Genomic DNA, 22218 nt, shown 5'->3' with positions numbered 1-22218 from the left:
CGAGTAAAAATACCTAGTACAATGGCCGACGCTCCGGAGACGAAATCCGCGCTGATTTGTCATCATCACGGCTCCACGAGCACACAATAGTCATCCCATAACATTGAGGTGGACGGCCGATCTCATCTTTAATGTCCATTATCTCAAAACTACACTTTAGAAGCTAGGATGGAGGCAGATGCTCGCTTATTTTACACAGTTATAAAAGCTCCCGGTCGGCCATTACACAACTCCACGTGGACACGCATCGGTTCCGGCGCACAATCCGATGACGTCAGACCGGAAGTACTTCCGGTCTAGACTTCTGGCCTTCAAAATAAGACAGCGGCCGTTAATGGGGCCGGGAGGGGGCACTCTGGACCCCCTAATCCGTTAATGTCCTGGGCTCAGAATGAGTTAACTAGGGACCCGCCACCCTGACGAGCACTAAGAGTTGAGGCATTACATTTTGTTCTATTGTATAAAATAGCAGATCTACAACATCTGTGAGCCAATGCCTCTAATATTTGACAATTTGGCCAATGTTTCAATTTGCCATTTTAGAGGTATTAAAAAGTCCTTAAATTGTCACTTTAGAAATGTACATATATCCTCTATACACTGTTTACTGTTGAGTGAGAAAACAATGTTGCACATTAAGTCAATCATCTGGGGACCCCTCAAAATAATGACCCACAGGTCGAGAACCACTGCTAAAAACCTAATACCAGTAAGACTCCCTAAATCGGTAGATAAGTGACCGTCAGGTCGCATACATAAACTTTAGAAGGCAATGGTAGCCAATCAGGAGGGAATATGGGAAATGGGACAGATCCATGTTGATGACATGACTTTAGAGATACTGTGTACCGCTTTGCGTGATTTTAGGGCAAAATCTGTAGAAACAGTGTCCAAAAATGTGTTTTGCAAAAATCGGCCTGATAGTGGCGCTAGATGGGACAGATGCATGTTGCTGACATGACTGTAGAGATGCTGTGTACTGCTTTGTGTGATTTTAGGGCAAAATCTGTAGAAGCAGTGTCCAATTTTCTTTTTGTTGAAAAAATCGCCCTGATGGTGGCGCTATATGGGACAGATCCATGTTGATGACATGAGTCTAGACATACTGTGTACCGATACGGGGACCTAATACCACACGTCACAGACAAAGTCAGAGAGAGAAGGAAAGAGGCTGGCAGGGCACTGCGTCAGGCACCCGTACCAGTTACGGCAAGGAAACTGACACTATGGGAGCCTTGCCAGGGCAAAGCCAGGAAAGGCAAGAAGCTCTCCACCGTAGATGCACTGTGGCGCAACAGAGGCAGGAAAAGGGAAAGCACAGTAGGATAAGCTTTAAAAAGAAGTTTAGTTAGTTAGTTAGCTCAGTCAGTCTCGATGTAGTTCCGATTTTTCTCTTCTGATCAGAAGATAGAATAAAAGAACGTTAAAAGCTGCTGGTGTGCATGGGAAGAAACACAGACACATTCATGAAATGAAAATCGAGGCCTATTTCCATACCCGTCGATGTGGTTTATGATTGAAATAACTGGTCCCCACACTGGGAAGCAACGGAATACAAACACACACCCGAACACATGTATAGATAGAGCGGCTCTATACTTCTGTAATGCACCTACCTTCTGCATATGCACACACCTTACTGCACATTCTATAAACCTGATACTAACCCCCCATCCCCCCACCTGAGTGACAAAAATTTCTTTTGGCAAACAACTTTTAAATCATCTATTTTGGATCAGGCAGTGAACGTGAAATCAAGCAAGCAGGCTGATAAACTGATCCTAGTGATATCTGAAATGATGTTGCCATTCTGGTTAAAAAAAGATAAAAAGAAAACACAAACACAAGGGAATGATTGAAGACCAGTGTGCATGAAGGCAGATGGGGAAGGTCGGAAGAAGAAAATAATTTGTTTTAGCCAGATAGCACTGACCAAGGTGGCTATCGATCAATATAGAGAACAGGGAGCTCTAACAAGTAATTAACCAAATGAACCCCAGCATCTTTTCTAGTGGGGGACATAAAGGGAGGGGGACCAAGTGTAGACCCTGTGGGACCCCGGCCAGTATAAATAAAAGCCATTCCTATAAGTTGTATGGGACTAGTGTTGTGACATGTTTTTTGTATAAATTGATGACATCATCAATCACTAAGGTCAGAGGTCTTCAACAGGGGGTCCCCTAAGGGGTCCCCAGAGTTACTACAGGGGGGGTCCTCCAAATCTTTGTGTGATAGAAACCTTTTTCTTTTTCATATTAACCACTTGAACACTAGTGTCCATATCGGAGAACTTTAGCCAAAAATAGACGATCTACAAGATTGTAGATCGGCTATTTTTGGCAAAGAGGTTAGGCGTAGATGGGGGGGAAAAAGAGCACACTAAGTACAGAGTGAAAGGTCAAGTTTATTAAGTACTGACGGATGGTTCAAGTGGTTAAAAATCTGAAAACACACATTTATATGATTCCAAAATACACTAATGATTGTGCTGTGAAACAATGCAACTATGTGGAATCTATGATAAGGTTGTGGAGGTCCCTGCTTCATCTCTCTCTCAACTAAGGGGTCCTTGGCCTGAAAACGTTGAAGACCCCTGACTTGGTTCTATGGCATGGCTCCCACTTCCTTGACAATGAGTATTCAATAACCACTTAAACTTCACAGTGTATACTTGTAGATCGCTAATGTTCATGTGGTTAGTAACATCGTATTACGGTGTATTTTCCATCGATGTGATGTTCGCTCTGCGTGCTGCGAAAGAAAAGAGACCAGACGGCGGGTATGTTGGGTTGACAGGAAGGCTTGTTTGGACGCGCCAGGTGTTGTTGATGAACGAGCGGCCGCGGTGATGGATGGTCTTGTGTCAGCAGACAACCTCGACAGCTTTGCAGATATTCCGGTTTTAAGGCGGAGGAGCCGATAGATGTAAATGAGTCAGCATGTCGCTTGTGCGCGGACCAGGTCATCGCTAAAATAAGTCGCCTTCAGAGATAATGTCGTCTCATTGACGGGAACATTGTCAAATTTACCAAACAGCCCCTTTTCTATTCTCCCTGTTCCAGGTCTCCCTCTCTCTCCGCCTCTCTCCTCTCGCGCCCCTCTGCCATTCACGTACACACGTGCGTGTGTGCGCGCGCCTGCGAGTGCACAAAGAAACTCCTATGTTTGACTAGTGCCCCAGTGGAACGGAGCAGAGGCTCTAGGGCTGAGGCAAGATGAAAACAGCTCTGATTAATTAGAGAGAGAGAGAGAGAGAGAGAGAGAGAGAGAGAGAGAGAGAGAGAGAGAAAGAGAGAGAGAGAGAGAGTAATGGTGAAAACGATAGGAACAGAGGCAGACAGCAACAGATAGAGAGAAAGAGAGAACCAGAGATAAAGGGGTAAATATAGCGAGAGAAACCAAAAGAGAGAGAGAGAAATAGATAAATGGAACAGAGACAACACATAACTCATTGTGATTAATTCTTTTAAAGTGGAACTTTATTAGAGCCACTTTTATCGCCACTGTCGGGCAGAAACCTCGTAACTCCTTGTTTAAACCGTGTACGTTTTTTAATTTTTCGTAAAGCAAAGCCCCTGCTTCATCATACGAGACGGACGTGCAAAATTAGTGAAAACAGCAGATCTACAAGCACAATTTTAAATCATTCTTAAAATGATGAACACAAAACGAATGGTTTCGGACATACAAGGTCTTCCCCCCGACAACAACGTTGTATTCTCGCCGAACTTGTGCGCGCGAAACATTCACAGATCTGAAGAGCAGCGAGTGGATCATACTTAGTCGGGGGGGCGGCGGCGTGAGCCAAAAATAGCAGATCTGCGCGTTTCGTCGCAACGGAAAGAAACCCCATCCCTCCTGGGTGACGCGCGGCAAACATGCTAACACAGCAGCGACTTTAGTGAGCCGACAGGGAAAGGACATCCACCATAAAGACTGTCAATCATGTGTGTGTTCCTGCACCGTATGTCACCACACCGATCTTGGTACACACAACTAATGTGTACACAAACAGAGAGACACAGAGAATGAGCATGAAAATAACAAGAGAGAGAGAGAGAGGGAGAGAGAGATAGAGAGAAGGTTGACTGCAAGAGATAGGTGGAGGGAAACGGAGAGAGAGAGAGAGAGAGAGGGGGAGAGAGGAAGAGAAAGTGAATTAAGGGGGAGAAATTAGAATTAATTGGAACAGTCTCAGCGAGGCAGTGACAGAAGTAGAGAGAGAGAGAGAGAGAGAGAGAGAGAGAGAGACACACAGAGGGAGGGCGAGGAAACGAGAAGTCGAGAGAGCAAACCGCAATATAATTGCGCTGAGACAGTGCGAGGTGAGAGAGAGAGAGAGAAAGAGAGAGAGAGATGTAGCCATCTACAAAGGAACGAGAGAGCTTGAAAGGACAGAGAGAGAGAGACGGGGAGAGAGGAGCGAGCGAGGGAGGGAAAGCGCCGGGCGCTGCCAGCTCTCTCTCTCTCCGAAGCAGCGGTTTCATTGATCCTCTCCAGACGCCAAACAGTGGTTTCAGGCTAATCCCATTAGCGCGCGATCACACCCACTTTGACCCGAGTCAATTAGACAGACAGTCACAGATCATTTCCTCTTTAACAAGGGAGACAGCAACACTTTAAAGGAAGACACCACTCAATTTAGCAGCCCCTGGACACCAGCTGCGGTGGAGAGAAAGAGAGAGAGACGTAATCATTTGTTGACTCGAAGTCGAAGCGACTCGCTCCTCGAGAGTTATAGGCTTAATAAGGAACATTATTAAAGAGCAGATCCCCAAGAGCAGATCCCCTGGTACAACGTGGCCAGCTGTGAGCTTGTAGATCGGATAGTTTTGGCACGCAAACCCCATCGCGCGACCAAACATGCTGCACCGGTGTATCGGCTTTTAAAAAGCAGGGGACTTTGAACTGACTCGAGTTCAAAGGGATTCGAGCCAAAGTGAGCATAGGTGTGTGTACAGTACAGTACATTTTTGTACTTTTACTTTTAAGTACATTTTGATGCCAATACTTTTGTACTTTTACTCAAGTAAATTTTGAATTCTGGACTTCTACTTGTAACAGAGTACTTCTACAATGCAGTTTTGATACTTTCACCACTGGTGTGCGTGTGGTGTGTGCGTGGTACGTGCACGTGCGCACAGATGCAGAGAGAGAGAGAGAGAGAGAGAGAGAGAGAGAGAGAGAGAGAGAGAGAGAGAGAAAAGGGCTGTTTGGGGAATTTGACAATGTTCCTGTCAATGTCAGGCGGAGAACCAAAGTACAATGGACAATTTTCATGTCCCAGACTGAGGGAGTGGGAGATGTGTGTGGGTCACAGTGACAGGTTACACTGACCCTGGAATGGATTTGGGCCAAATTGAAAATAGCCATTGAATCATAGCAGCTCAGACAGGGATTTCTCCTTTATTTCGATAGCAACGGTGTGTGTGTGTGTGTGTGTGTGTGTGTGTGTGTGTGTGTGTGTGTGTGTGTGTGTGTGTGTGTGTGTGTGTGTGTGTGTGTGTGAGAGAGAGAGCGAGAGAGACAGAGAGAGAGCAGGGAAATGACACACAGCAAACTGGCCAGGAATCGAATCGGGGACACGCATCAGCTACCTGTAAGTCTATGTCTGAGTTAGGGCATTAACCAAAAAGTCCACAAGTCGACTTCATTACACAAGTCGACTCCCACCAGGGAAAGTCGAAAGTTGACAAAAATAAAATAAAACCATATTTTTTCGACATTATTTTTGCTCCATGTGTGCGTGTGTACAGCATTCAAACAGTGGGATTGCTTATTGTCAAGGACAGAATGATTATCTTTTCCAACTGTGTTTTTATATAGAATTAAGAACAGGGTTTCAGGTTTTGTCCCCCAATTCATGCACGGTGTGACGAAGTCATCAAACAATAAAGTCGACTTCAACTCAACTTTTTACTGAGTCGAGTCGACTTGCAAGAATCACAAGTCATTAATGCCCTAGTCTGAGTAATGAATCTGTATATACCTTGACATAATTGCATTATTAAAGTCAACGGAAGTGCTCCACTTTCTCCACTTCCGTATTGGTGACGCATTTCCTAGTGAAAATGGAAGGTGGTACATAGCGCTGGGAGGAATGTGATTTGACATTCAACGAAAAAAGTGAATCTAGAAACTCAAAGAGCTTGTTTTGAGCTTGTAGATCTGAGACAAAAGGCGTAGGATATGCACATCCGCACAGCTGGATCCAAGAACAAACAAGTGAATAAAAAAGGCAATGTCCACAAACAATGTAATGCTCTCCCATTATTTCTTTTATAATTATTTCCCAACCAAACAACGTTTCGCTCGCAAACTCACACCGCGTTGCGCTGCGGCGCGTTGTGAGCTTGGAGGTCGGCTATTTTTGGTGTGTGAAACCACACTGAACTAAGCATAACCAAGTCAATACTGGAGATGTGGCGTAATGGCATGGATTTCTACACAGAGAGGGCAATTCTTTCAACATAAGACGCTGCATTCAAGTTCAGGAGAGTTTTGACAAGGACATTCTATTGAATTCTGCCTTCAGGTATGGCATGGAAAGAGGGGATTTGCATTTCTTTCACCATAGTAAAAATTGCATTTATGGTCTTGAAAGGAAGGTTTTTACAGACAGATAAAAGGGCAGGGGCTCAAGCCCCCTTTGATTTATATGTAGACTGGACCGGAGGAAAGCGGTGTTGGGAGAAACGATAGCACAGGGGGTGCAGTGGTTGTGAGGGTTGGGAGAGGTTCAGGGCGTGAGGGTTCTACTTACAGTCCAGGAAACACCATTTGGGAGACAGTCTCTGCGAGGACAGGATCTTTGGCTTGTCCGCTTCCTCCTGGGTGACAGATGGACCGATCACATTGAGTTACACCACAATATAGGAACCAGTTCAGCTTCAAGTACAGCAGAGCAGGATGAAATAAAAACACTCTCTCTAGCAGATCTACATGCTCACAACGCCTCGCGCTGTGAGGCGTTGTGAGCTTGTAGATCGGCTATTTTCGGCAAAGAGGTTTGGTGTAGAGAGGAAAAAGAGCAGACCAAGTACAGAGTGAAAGGTCAGGTTTATTAATAAGTATGGATGGTTCAAGTAGTTAAATATCTGAAAAATACAAATGGACATGAATCCAAAATACACTGATGATCGTGCTGTCAAACAATGAAACTATAAAATGGAATCTATGAACAGATTGTGGGGGGTCCCTGCTTCATCTCTCTCTCAACTAAGGGGTCCTTGGCCTGAAAACGTTGAAGACCCCTGGCCTACGGTTTGACATCTGTATTCATGAGACATGTGACGCAGACGCAGACCCATGAGCAAGGCACTCGCGCACCCCTTAGGAGAAATGTGAAACGCTGTCAAGCGCACACACAGGGGCGTCACAAGGGGGGGAAAGTGGGACTGAGTCACTAGAGCCCAAGGTGGAGGGGCCTTAATTATTTTATACTTTAGCTATTGAAAAATAGCAGATATACAAGCTCACATTGCTTCTGGGGGGTCCCTGGAACTAAATATTTTGAGCTGGGGGTCTGCGGCCAAATACATATCATTTTGGGGGTCCTTGACATGAAAACGTTTGAGCACCACTGACATAGAAACATAGGTTTTTCAACAACAACAAAAAAAATCCTTAGAAGGATTTGAAATATTCAATATTTTCACGATTTTTCAAAAACAGCAGATCTACAAGCTCGCAGCGAGGCACTCGGTGCCGCGCTGTGAGCTTGTATATCTGCTATTTTTCAATAGTTAAAGCACAAAATGTGAGTGAATCCTTGTACCCAGGGCCCAGAATTTGGTGCGACACCCCTGCCGAGCGTCTTGACTCCTGGAAGTGGTGTTTTGAAAAGCGTCTCCGGCTCATCTTCAGCATGCGCTCTGCATTTATTCAGATCTTCTTCGTCACAAAGCCAACTAATCCACCAACATTTACACCCCCCTCCCCCACGACCCCTCCCTTTCCCATTTGAATATTTCCATATTTTGCTTTCGTGGGAGATGAATTAAGACAGGCGACGTCTTATTTATCTATGTGTTGAAAAGCAACCCAGTTCCATTGTTTGATTCCCCTCTGTCTCTCTCTCTCACTCGCCTCCGCGCCGACACAAAGTGAGTAGAGACTCTATAGAAACACAACAATGTTCCCACTCACAGCTTTATTTAAAAAACAAGATTCAATCGCTTATTATTTGAATGCTGGCCTTTTTATTATCTCGCCTCCGGGGGAAGGGAAAGCGACGAGAACCACCTGTGCTCGTGTCTTATTATTTAAAGCGCAAACCTGTTTGCATGTGACGAGTAAAAAAAAAATGCCTTGTGAAGTTATAACATATAAACTACTGCAAACGTCAATACAAAAAAGTAAAAAATAAAATCTAATGAGAAAAGGCATTTTCTTTTAAGCTCCCCAGACATGCCTTGCATCTTGACAAGATACTAGCAGAAATACAAATGAATGCCCACTCACTCACTCACTGACTCTCTCTCTCTCTCTCTCTCCCTCCCCGTCTTTCCATTTTGTCTCTCGTCTTAATCCCTTATTCTCCTCTCCAGGGACGTGCAGAGAATGTTAGAGGGGCAGGGGCTGACATTTCTAAAAGGGCCTTTTGGTGAAAATATTGAAAATAGCAGACTTCCAAGCTCACAATGCGTTGTGCTGCGACGCGTTGTGAGCTTGGAGGTCGGCTATTTTCGGTACTTATTCATGGTCTGGAGAGGGCACTTTTTAAAAGGGCAAGGGCTCAAGCCCCCTTTAATGTCTAAGTGTGCACGTGCCTGCTCTTCTCCACATGTCTCTATAGCGTCTCTGTCGGGTGGGAAACCTCATATGTCCAAAAACTGTGGCTTTACAGGATTCCAATATAAAAAAAGAGCAAAAGTACTAGATCTGCGTACAAGCTCGGCCGCATCTGGAGCTTGTGGATCTGCGTACTTCTGATGCCTCTGTTTGACGCTGTAGCGTGATCAAGTAGGGGCGTTTATGTACAAATAAATAAAAAAGGTTAGAATATGGAGATTTCTGCTCAGCAGAGACAGAGAGATATGCTTCTCGGTGGTGTTTGTTGACAGAAGAGCAGGCTGAGATCTGGAACATTTTAACCACTTTAACCATTATTTTATGCTTTAATTATAAAAAGAAATAGCAGATAATACAAGCTCACAGCACCGCACCGAGTCAAGCCCCCAGAACCACAGTAGAAAGTTGAAGCAGCCGGCCAAAGCTGGAACATTTTACCGTACTTACGTCTCGATGTAAGTTAAAAAAAAAACAACTTTTGTTTGCCAATTTCCCCCACAATGCACCTGGATGTGATTCTTCCATGTGCTTCAAACGCCACTGAGCAACTTGCATTCAAATGAATAGCTGGGGGCGGGGCTATCCATTCTCTATTATAGATATACTTTATGCACCGAGTGCCGCGCTGTGAGCTTGCACATCTGCCATTTTTGAAAAATCAAGATTTTTTATTTTTTTTGCAAATCTTTGAATATATCTTTTTTAACTCAAAAATTTGCTTCTGGGGGGTCCCTGATACATAATAGTTTGAGATAGGGGAATCTATAAATGTTTTTCATGTTTTAGCAGATCTACAAGCTCACCCACATAATACCTTGTTCCTCCTGTCCTCCGTTATTCTACCGATTACTTTTGGCTTCATTGAATAGCCGGGGAGAACTAAACAAAACAAAAAAAAAAACATCTATTATTCTTATAATCAATTAAATTGATTAGTTCGACTAACTGTTGCGCCCCTAATTCTAACCTTGTTCGTGAACCTTTCCTCCTCCCCACTTTCATTTGTCTTCCCCCTTTTCTCTTTCTCTTCGCTCTTTCCATCTCTTCTCCCTGCCTGTGAAAAGGGCTCATCTTTTTGTGATTGTTGAGTCACATCGACTAGATATATCGCCGGTCGCTACAATGGCTGTCAAGATAGTCAATCACTTCAAGTTGACATGGACTTGATTCATGCTAGGATGCAGTCGTATCCCCAGCGTTAATTTAACTGTGGGAGTGTAAAAATGGACCCAAGGATCCATTTGGGTCAATATTTACTGTGCATGGTAAATCTTTAGTGTGCATGGTCACAGAGGCGTCAATTGGGTATGGCAAGCTATGGCAGCTGCCATACCTTGGCTATAGGGGGAAATAATAAAATGTACTTTTCATCGTGCCTGTTGCTAAGGTATGGCAACATGACTGGTGTCTTGCACGCGCGTGCAAGACACCAGTCATGTTGCCATACCTTAGCTTTTTCTGAACTGACGCCACAGCATGGTCATTTTCTACTGTGAATAGGGAAGGGACGATATGAACATTTCATATCACGATTATTGTAACAAAATAAATTGCGATTTACGATATCGCGATAATCAAAATCCATTATCCTTGGGCGGAACATAGCCAAAAACATTTGCCGATCTACAAGCTCACAACGCGTCGCATTGTGAGCTTGTAGATCGGCTATTTTTTGACAAAGACATTTGAGAGAGTGAAAAAAAAATACCAATTCTAGAGGGTTTAAAATGGTACCGGATATGCAGCTCGGCAAATAAAAGGTGAATTGATCCCAGTGCATGACAAAATAAATTAAATCTCCACGATACGAGATTTTATCACGATATACGATAATATCGCTTATCATCCCATCCCTAACGGTGAATGGTATTTTTTTTTTACTGGCAAACTATATTTTCTACAGTACAAACTGACCATTCACATAGAAAATTACCATATATGGTCATTTTCTACTGTGAATGGAAATAGAAAATGACCATATATGGTCATGTTCTACTGTGAAGGGTCAGTTTGTACTGTGTATGGTCAGTTTGTACTGCAGGATCTTGGGGTAAATAAATAGTAAAGAAAAGAAAGTGAAAGGTAGACATTCACGAATTTCAAAGGAGCAAACGTGTGTTTCAAAAAGTGACAAAATAAAAAGCCAAGTCAATACACACACAATAATATCACACACACACACGCACATTCCTGCTGATTGCCTCGTTCTGTATCAATTTCACAAACACACTGCCAAACTCAAACACGTATGTGCACGAAAATGCACTCGCAACTCACAAGCAAAACGACTCTATGCTTGAGACACACACACACACACACACACACACACACACACACACACACACACACACACACACACACACACACACACACACACACACACACACACACACACACACACACACACACACACACACACACACACACACACACACACACACACACACACACAGACAGACTAATCTGTCACCATGCATCATGCTTACAATCGACAACAATGTACATGTGTATGCACTTCTCCAGGGTGACTTACAAAAAGCACAGTCCGAGTAAGTGCCCTGAGTCAAACTGCATCAACAACAATGGCACAAACGTGTTTGCACACACACTATCAATTCACCTACAGTAGCCTTCATGCTTCCATGAAGAGACACACAGGGGAATCAAAGAATCTCTACCGTGATCTACAGTGTGTGTGTGTGTGTGTGTGTGTGTGTGTGTGTGTGTGTGTGTGTGTGTGTGTGTGTGTGTGTGTGTGTGTGTGTGTGTGTGTGTGTGTGAGTGTGTGTGTGTGTGTGTGTGTGTGTGTGTGTGCGTCTGTGTGTGCTGTGTACATGTGTTTGCGTCTCTCTGGCAACATGTATTATTTATTATCTTCTATTATTGAGGCACTTATGGGTAAGTGATGTCATCACAAGGTGTGTACATTTATGTGTATGTTTGGCTATATGTAATGTTTGTGTATGCACGATGGAGGAAGTGTGTGTGTGTGTGTGTGTGTGTGTGTGTGTGTGTGTGTGTGTGTCACATAATTGGGAGCAGGGGGGAGACGGAGAAAGAGACGTTGAGAGAACAGAGTGCCATGTGTATAATCTGCACAGGGAGATCAAGTGTTGGGTCTGCTGTTCAATTACAATGGATTGCAGGGTTAAAACCACTTACTTTGTTGTCCAGCAAAATGGTTACAAGCTCACAACGTGTCACATAGTGCTTGTACAGATGTGCCGTTGTAAGTTTTCAGGCATTATTGCACTTTACCTGAAAATGTCCTGCAAAAGGGTTTCTTTCCCTCTTTTGCCTTTGCCATTCCCATTGAAAAGCAGAATCCACCTTCATGAAAATAGCAAAAATAGCTGATCTACAAGCTCAATGAACCGCAAATCCAGTGGAAATCTATTGTCTTGCCAATAGCAGGACATGGAAAGTTTCTAAATGGCACATTAAAAAAAAAAACTATTTTTGCAGAATGCTCTTTAAGCTTTGGCTAGTGGTGTAAACAGATGTTGTGACAAAGGTTTCACCTGTCTCCTAGCAACAATGTAACGTTGACTCAATGTGGGTGTGCTCCTGCATGGTTTACATCACTGGTTCCCAAACACTGGGTCAGGACCCATTTATGGGTCACAAACACATTTTTTATGGAACCCTTAATTTTTTGGTTTCTTCCTTTTTGTTTTTAATTATTATTATATTTCAAAACATCCAAAGATTTTCATGAATAAAAATGAAATGATTTTTCCAAGTAATTTCATGAATGAATAAAAGAAAAATCTAATACATTCCATAAATTAGAGAACAAATGTTTTCACGCCGTGTTGTGAGCTTGTAGATCGGCTGTTTTCACTAGTTTGGGTCCCGTGCAAACGTCTAATCTCCCTTTTGAGTCTCGAGCAAAAAAAAAAGTTCGGGAACCGCTGGTGTACATCAACGTCACGTACGTCGACAGCGTTGGCAATGACGCACATATGCTGCAAAGTGCTTTGATCTCTGGAGGTACGGAGGGATGTTAACCCATTTACAACGGGTACACATTTTGTGTATCATTATTTTATGCTTTAACTATTGAAAAATAGCAGATATACAAGCTCACAGCGCGGCACCGAGTGCCGCGCTGCGAGCTTGTAGATCTGCTATTTTTGAAAAATCGTGAAAATTAGAATTTTGACCAGATTCTATAGGTGTCTTTTGAATCCTTCTAAGGTTTTTTGAAAAACCTATGTTTCTATGTCAGCAATCTGGCCGGCCATCGTCAAAGAAAAGGTACTTTTCACTTAACTGGAGCTCAGTTAGTCTGTTCTTGAGAGACTACTGTGTCAGTGGTTCTCAAACCTTTTCATGTGAAGGACCACCAAAATGATATGTATTTGGCCACGGACCCGCATCTCAAAATATTTAGTTCCAGTGACCACCCAGAAGCAAAATTTTAGTTACAAATGTTTGCTTTGAAAATACATATATTCAAAGATTTGCACACATTTACACGACTTTTTCAAAAATAGCAGATCTACAAGCTCGCAGCGCGGCACTCGGTGCCGCGCTGTGAGCTTGTATGTCTGCTGTTTTTCACTGGTTAAAGCAGTCAATAATTCTAGGCCTAAATGGGTTAAAAGTCTGCCGTGTTTCGGTCTCCACCTCCACCTCCACCCCGCTTTGGTATTCATTCACGGGGTCCCTCCCCCGGGACCCCCGTCAACCTCTCTCTCTCTCTCTGTCCATCTCCCTCCATTCCTATGTTACAATGAGATGAGAGGGAATATCTGATCAAAGAGACCCCGACGCCGTTGGATGAGGCTGAAAAAAAAGATGAGCCGCGGCGCAGACCTGTGCGTTTGCGTGCATATTTATACATGTTTGCAGTGGCATGAAGTAACTAAGTGCATTTACTTATATTTACTTAAGTACTGTACTTAAGTACAATTTTGAGGTGTTTGTATTTTACTTGAGTATTTCCAATTGCCAATACTTTTACTTCTACTCTACATCTCGGATCCAAATGTACTTTTACTCCACTACATTTATTTGGGAACTTTAGGTGCTAGTAACTTTCCAGATGTAAATTATTAGAAAACATACATAAATCACTTTAGCCCTATTTTTTTTATATCAAAAAATTCTACTTCTGCTTTTTGTACATTTTGATGCCAACACTTTCATACTTTTACTCAAGTACATTTTGAATTCCGGACTTTTACTTGTAACAGAGTATTTATATATTGCCGTATTGATACTTTTACTTAAAAAAAAAAACTTTTTCCACCACTGTACTTGTCATGTTTGCGTGTGTGTGTGTGTGTGTGTGTGTGTGTGTGTGTGTGTGTGTGTGTGTGTGTGTGTGTGTGTGTGTGTGTGTGTGTGTGTGTGTGTGTGTGTGTGTGCGTGCGTCTCACTGTTATTGAAAGAGAAGGGGAAACACTGCACCGAGTGCCTGTGTGAAAGCATGTGCAAATTGTGCATGCATGTGAGATTTTGTACACGCGTGCATATTCACAAGGGGCCACCGAGCGCTTGACATGGAGCTGTTCTGTTGTTCCCATCTGGTGCTCCGGTGGCGCAGAGCTAAAGTACTGGCCCACCGACCTGGAGACTAGCGGTTCGAACACTCTGCAGTCCTCTCTGCCAGTGGTGGAAAAGTACTCAAATGTTTTACTTAAAGAGGCGGTGCCATTGTTTTGTACTTTTTCTGGTTTTCATGTGTCTAGGAGGTTGACAGTACTTCATTAGACCCCCTGGTGTGGTTGTTATGAGCAATTATGCATTCTCTTTTTATTTGAGTTTTTAGCTGGAGGATGCCACCTGCTGGGTCAGACGTGCCGTTCCAAAAACACCCATACTTATTACTTCATAGAATCAACCTAATTACCATTCACCCAACACATGTGGGTGTGGCTAACTTCAGCTGGGTCACCACCCACCACGACAACCACGCATACCAATGAACTGGTGGGTGTGGCCACATAAAAACATAATTTTAACTCTTTCTGTACACTTTTTTGGAAAGGTTCTTCCTCCTAGTATAATCATAATAGTAGATAATCATGTTTTATAGAGCCCATCTTTAAATAAAAGTATCAATACTGCAATGCAATACTCTTGCTCAGGGGTATTCAACTAAATTGTTCAGGGGGCCACATTGTCAGAAGGCTAGCTAAAGTATAAAATAATTCCAGGTCTTGGGTTAATAAACCCCATATTGTACTCTGTGTGTCAAAAGACCATAACCATCTCTCATTGATTGTGTTAATTCGTTCCATGCCGTGACACAAACGTCACCATTTCCGAGGCAATTCTGCATTTATTGAACGCCGCAGCGAAGGTCCAGAGGTCAGGAGGTAGCGAGAGAGAGAGAGAGAGTGTGATCGGACGGTGGGTTCAGGGGCGTCACAAGGGTGGGGAAAGTGGGACTGAGTTACTAGGGCCCAAGGTGGAGGGGCCTTAATTATTTTATACTTTAGCTATTGAAAAATAGCAGATCTACAAGCTCACAGCGCGGCACCGAGTGCCGCGCTGCGAGCTTGTAGATCTGCTATTTTTGAAAAGTCGTGAAAATGTGTGCAAATCTTTGAACATGTTTTTTTAAGGGAACATTTGTAACAAAAATGTTGCTTCTGGAGGGTCCGTGGCCAAATACATATCATTTTGGGGGTCCTTCACATGAAAAAGTTTGAGCCCCACTGACATAGAAACATAGGTTTTTCAAAAAATCTTAGAAGGATAATTGAAATATTCAAAGATATTCACGATTTTTCAAAAATAGCAGATCTACAAGCTCGCAGCAGCGCTGTGAGCTTGTAGATCTGCTATTTTTCAATAGTTAAAGCATGCATAATAATAAGTTCCCAGTCTAAATGGGTTAAACCCCCTCCTTCCCCTACGAAGGGGGAACCGCAGTGAATCCTTGTACCCAGGGCCCAGAATTTGGTGCGACACCCCTGGGTGGGTTTGAGAGAGACTCGAGCCCCATTACTCGTCTGCGGTCTGTGTTGTGTAGAATATAATACCAAGTACTGATCGATCCAACAGGATGCTCCTGTGACCCTTTTTGGGATCAACATTGATCTCAGTAAGGGGATCTTTCCCTCACCGACAACCACTGATGTACAGTTGGGGTGAAGGGTAGTCAATACGAGTGAATGGAACTCAATACGAGTCTTTGGGAGTGAATGTTTCATACAGTAGGGTTCCGTGGGTCAAAGACTGACACGGACCTTGAAAAAAAAGGCTGTCGCTGAGATTTAAATATATCGTCGTTGTCGGGTGAAAACCTTGTATGTCCAAAACCGTTCGTTTTGCATTTATCATTTTAAAAATGATTTAAACTAGTGAAAACAGCAGATCTACAAGCACACAACGCCTCGCACCGCGAGGCGTTGTGTGCTTGTAGATCTGCTGTTTTCACTACTTTTGATCGAAGGTCTTGTATGATGAAGCAGGGCTTTACTTTGTGAAAGAACGTACACATTTGAAACTTGGAGATACAAGGTTTCCACCCGACAACGACGATATAGTGACTGTGGTTCTGGAAAGTTCTGTGGTGTTTGGTTTCCTACACTGAAACTGCCATGGGCTTTGCTATAACGCATTGCTTCTGTGTGTGTGTGTGTGTGTGTGTGTGTGTGTGTGTGTGTGTGTGTGTGTGTGTGTGTGTGTGTGTGTGTGTGTGTGTGTGTGTGTGTGTGTGTGTGTGTGTGTGTGTGTGTGTGTGTGTGTGTGTGTGTGTGTGTGTGTGTGTGCGCGCGTGTGCGCGCGTGCATGCTTTGTTTAATGCTTAAATGTCAGCGCAGTCATGCTGTGAGCTTTGCAAACCCGCTGAGAATCTGTGCTGTTATATCTGCGTGGGCATACGTCTACTCCACATGTGCTGTCCAAATTCAAGGAGATTCCAAGGGAATTTACTGGCCATCTTTTCTGCTCCGTCTATTTTGTTCCTTCAGGTCTGAAAAAGTGTACTTTTAAGTCACACAGACAGATTATACTGTACCAGAAGCTCTTAACTCTTTTACTGCTTTATTTATTATTTATTTATGTGTGTCACTGCCATCAGAGTAGCTTAAAAGTAGCTCACTTTTGCGATGTTACAGAACATTATCCATCCATTATTTCCGAACAAATTCTTTTGTAAAACACAGGCATAGCTGTAATCGAGCCAAAATGACTGCAGGGGGCAGCCATATGCAATGAATGAGGCTCGCGAATGTCCCTCGCTTGAACCAGTACTTTAGAGCATAGAAATGGAGAAAGTAGATCGGCCAGGAAGCGATTTCGCCTCCATTGTTGTTTATGTGTGGTCGAGATTTGAGAGCAGCGTTACGGGAGCTGTTTCTACTGTACAGACCCGCGCCACCCCTCATCTGCTTACAGTGCTCAGACAAGGTAAAGAACGAACGAACGGCCGCTGGTACTTGGCGGCGCGAACCTTGAAGAATGGGGCGAGCGTTAACGTAAATAGCAGTAAAAGAGTTAAGAGCTCCTATGTGGGGTCCGTAAAGTTCAACATCTTGTGACAATTCTTCGCCCCCCCCCACCAGCTGGCTGTCAAGACAGTGGCAACTGGATATATGCTGGGTTTTGTTAGTTTTCCTTGTATTTCAACTTTACTTTGCCTTCCAGGTCCCCTAATACTGAGCAGCTAATGATGAAACCTCTGCTAGAGCTAGATATAGAAGCTATAAAAGGACAAATGGATGTCACTTCAGGAAACACTGCTGCAACAACTCAAAGGATGCTAATGAATCGGGGCGTGGGATGTTGCATTGAAAATGGAGGAGGTTCTTCTAACACCTATAGTAGGCTGTTCCCCTGTGTGTCTCTGAGTGCCACCGAACATCACAGCAACGAGCTCCGGCGTCAAACTACCAACCTGCACCGCCACGTATCTCAAGAGGGAGGGACGAGCAACGCAAAAATCCTGGAGAGGAGAGGAGAGGAGAGGAGAGGAGAGGAGAGGAGAGGAGAGGAGAGGATGTCCCAAGCATCAGCGACCCCAAATGTTCTCGTACACACAGGTTTTCAAAGTGGGCGCCGCCAGGGGTGGGGGGAACCAGTCCAGCCAATTGGAAAGGAGAGGAAAATGAAAACAATAGCAACGAATGTATTTTTTATATATACATCCCACTGAGCATTCTTTGGGCTATTAGACATCTGATACGTCTAAAATCTTTCTAAAATATGTCTAAAATATAGACCATCTATATATAGCTGTTGAAATAATGTCTAATCAACGTCTAGAATTCTAAGCTTAGACGTTTTTGACCAACTGGACTTTTTGACAAATTTTAGACAGACGTCTAAATAGCCGACTATTGCTCACTGGGATACATGCATAGGCTGTGAACTAAAACAAATTGCAGATCTACAAGCTCACATGTTGCGTGAGCTTGTAGATAGATAGACGGTCTCATTTCACCCGTTTGCAATAGCGGGGCCGCGGCCACAGGCTTGGCATGGACAGGATTGGGAACCCAACTCTAACCCACATGCAGCGACAGTCATTGTAGCCCCAATGAGAATCTTGTCCTCATTCAGCCGTCACGGATGCAGCCGATTCACACAAAAACACACACACACACACACACACACACACACACACACACACACACACACACACACACACACACACACACACACACACACACACACACACACACACACACACACACACACACACACACACACACACACACACACACACACACACACACACACACCCTCCCTTCCTCCCTCCGTCTCTCTATCTTACCTCCTGCAGTCTCTCTATGTGAGCTCTGCACGTCTCCAAGTCACTGTCTCCAGGAACCACGATCAACCCCAGTGGGATGGCTGGAGAGAGAGAGAGAGAGAGAGAGAGAGAGAGAGAGAGAGAGAGAGAGAGAGAGAGAGAGAGAGGGAGAGAGGGAGAGATGATCTCCTTTTAAAACATGCAGGGGAAAAAGGTGGATTCTTAAACTACTATCACACAGAGAGCAATTTATTGTAGATCGGGGGACTTCAAACAGGGGGTCTGGTCTACTCAGAGTTGATACAGGGGGTCCTCCAAATCTTCCAATCCATTTTATATTAACAACTTGAACCCTAGTGTTCATATTCTGAGAACTGTAGCCAAAAATAGCAGATCTACAAGCTCACAACAGCTTGTAAGGGTAACTGTTGTATAATAGCAATGAGGGTGTGGGTTATCGTGCTAATTGGCACTTCTGCCCTGCCTACGGAACTCGCCGTGCTTAACTCATAGGAGGTACTCTTATTCAAGTACATTTTGAAACCCAGACTTGTAATTCTACATTGCAGTATTGATACTTTGACTTAATAATACAACAGGTAGTTCCGGCGAAGCAATCTGATTGGTTGATATAGCTATCTACCCGTGATGATAATGAGCATTATGGAATGGGTCTCATCAAAAAAAGAAATCAGCTGTGCCGGTTGAGAAAGAGCTGCCGGCTCGCTATTATTGTTTCCGTTGGCGATGCCTTGTAAGCGGCTATGCTAGCAGTTTTCATGTGAAGTTCAGGTGACATCATAGCGAAATCTGGAATTAAAAATTTAAACATTTCTATCGAATATCTTAATTACAATGAAATGAAGTTGACGTGTTTTTTTTATGTTAACTGTTATATCGATAGATAGTTACCTACTCCTCCCGCGGGGGAAATTCGGGTATCGCAGCCCAACCCAGCTGCTTTTTTTCAGCTTAACCCAGCTGAACCCTTATGAGGCAGCCCACAAGGAGCGCAAGGGGGGGAGCAGTGATAGCTGGAGCGGGGGATCGTACCTGCGACCTCTGGGGTCTCCGGAGTCCTAGGTATGGACACTAACCACTCAGCCATCACTGCTCTCTATCGTCACTGTCTGGCCAAAACCTCTTAAAGGGGTATTTCACTTTCAAAAAAACTTTTTGGTAATTTTATCATCTAATCAGGCTTTTATGAACACCCTGAACAGTTTTTAATTAGCTTGATTGAATATTTAGATATTTGATGTAAATGTTACCAGGCCCTCCAGGCCCAGGGCCTCTCCCCACACACACCCATTGTAAATTCAAACTTCATTTTAACCATGATAGATTCATTAAAAACACACATTATTTTTTCTGGTGACTCATACTACCCTCCTAATATGTGAGCAGGCCGTGTTTTTTCGATACAATTTTTCATTTATTTTTAATGATAATTTTTTTGTATTTCATTTTTCCAAATAATTATTAAAAGTAAATGAAAAAAGTTATCGAAAAAACACGGCCTGCTCACGTATTAGGAAGGTAAAATGAGTCTCCAGAAAAAATAATGGGTGTTTTAATGAATCTATCATGGTTAAAATGGAGTTTGAAGTTACAATGGGTTTGTATGTGGAGAGAAGCCCTACCACTGCTCCCTGTTGAAAGTGGAATATCCCTTTAACTCCATTTTTGAGGTTTTTGATTTGTTGGCATAAATCAGGGCTATTGAACACCCTTTACATCTCTGTGTTGGTTAAAATAATATAATGAAAAGTAGTAAAAAGCCCTTTGTTCAAAACCTCCTGACTCCACTTGAGCTCATTTTCCCGAAAATGAACATTTTGGAGTAGTTTTCGGCCCGACAGCAATATTACACTCCAGGGTCGTGCCTTCACTTCAGCCCTGCCTACGCTGGCGTGCCAATAATGATGATAAAGTACCCCCTCTCATGTAATATTGCTTAAGTGTCAGTCTGTCTCTGTTCCTGCCTGCCATACTAGAGCCGTGTCTCAATTACAAGGGTACGGTATGACTTCAGTGAAGTCTGCAGGTGTGTGGGGATCTGAAAGTCCACATAGTGACAAGCTGTGGGAGATTCACTGTCAATTCAAACTATTTCACAATGAGCAGCTAAAAACAGTTTGTTTTTCAAGAACAAAGGTCTCTCCATGATAAAAACGGGAGCCAAGGGGAAGGCAGGGAAAAAAGTAAATAGAAGTTAAAAGAAACACAAACGAGCCCAAGACTTTCAAACCTTTCCACGGGAGTGGAGAGCTGAGGCATCCAAAAGTGCAAAAAAACTACAAAACTATAGCCACAGGAAAGCAAAGTGAAAGATCTGACGCAGACGCCTCAATGTAGGCAGAGCGGAGGAAAGCATCAATGGAAGTAGAGAGAGGGAGTGGGAGAGAGAGAGAGAGAAAGCAGGTGGCGTCAATTGGGTATGGCAGGGGTATGCAGCTGCCATACCCTGGGTCCAGGGGGAAAATAAAAGTTACTTTTAAATATAAATCCATGAATGACTCTGTCAATCTGTTCTGGTTAATATGTTGTTAAATTACAGTAAAATAACTACAAATGCAAGATTTAACAAAATGGTCACTTTTAACAAGGTATTATAATTATATTCTCCACACTTGCATTCTCCCCATCTTGACAGAATGGTATATTCCCAGGTTCCGCAGGTCAGCTGCACAGGTGCAATGCATTATTGTTAATGGTGGCATGTTTACTAACATGCCAAGTTTAGCTGCACCGAAAAAATGTAAATGAAATAAAATGTACTTCTTAAAAAAAATGTATCATGCCTGTTACTAAGGTATGGCAACATGACTGGTGTCTTGCACGCGCGCCTTCAGTCATGTTGCCATACCTTAGCTTTTTCTGAACTGACTCCACTGAGAGAAAGAGTAAAAAAAGAGAGGGATAGACAGAGAGCAGAACTGAATTAGGGACAGATCTTTCCAACCGTTGCTTGGCAACAGCTAAATTCCTCTGCGGAGTAAATCTGCTTTTCTCTCTTTCCATCTCTCTCTCTCTCCCCCTCTTTTCTCAACTTGTTTCCCTCCCCTCTCTCTCTCTCTCTCTCTCTCTCTCTCTCTCTCTCTCTCTCTCTCTCTCTCTCTCTCTCTGTCGCTCTCTCTCTCTCTCTCTCTCTCTCTCTCTGTCGCTCTCAATGCATCCCCGGCTCCTACTCGCACTTTTTTGTCCCCCTTTCAACACATTCCTCCTCGCTTGTCTCTCTCTCAACTTCCGTGTCATCCCTCTTTTGGTCTCTACTTCTCTCTCTCTCTCTGTCTCACCCGGGGGCGTCAATTGGGTATGGCAGGGGTATGCAGCCGTCATACCCTAGGTCCAGGGGGGGAAATAAAAGTTATAAATAAATATAAATCCACTAATGTCTTTTTGTCTATCTGTGCGGGTTATTATGTTGTTAAATTACAGTAAAACAACTACAAATGCAAAATTTAACAAAATGGTCACTTTAACAAGGTATTATAATTGTATTCTCCCCATCTTGACAAAATGGTATATTCCCAGGTTCCGCAGGTTCCGCAGGTTTAGCTGCACTTGAACAACCGTTCCAGGCTGCCATATCCAGCCCAAGAAACTGTAGAAACCTGTGTAAAAAACGGACAAAACTCATTTATTTTTTCAGCCATTGTGAAAATAGCAGATCTACATGCTCACAACGCCTCGCGCACAATAGAACC

At 43.4% G+C, this 22218-nt stretch overlaps 1 protein-coding gene across 1 annotated transcript in view; it reads right to left on the bottom strand.

Annotated features, from left to right (window-relative positions):
- Positions 1-22218, bottom strand: part of dgkza (diacylglycerol kinase, zeta a) — a 127072-nt gene that overhangs the window by 59980 nt on the left and 44874 nt on the right. The window contains exons 22-23 of the mRNA XM_080720213.1: positions 18530-18609; positions 6764-6830 (exon numbers count right to left, since the gene is read on the bottom strand). Of these exons, the coding sequence (XP_080576339.1) occupies positions 6764-6830; positions 18530-18609 (147 nt within the window). The remainder of the gene's footprint in view (positions 1-6763; positions 6831-18529; positions 18610-22218) is intronic.

This window comes from Nannobrachium achirus, assembly GCF_963921795.1.
Source record: "Nannobrachium achirus genome assembly, chromosome: 24".
Lineage (NCBI taxonomy): Eukaryota > Metazoa > Chordata > Actinopteri > Myctophiformes > Myctophidae > Nannobrachium > Nannobrachium achirus.
This window is presented reverse-complemented; position numbering and strand designations above follow the sequence as displayed.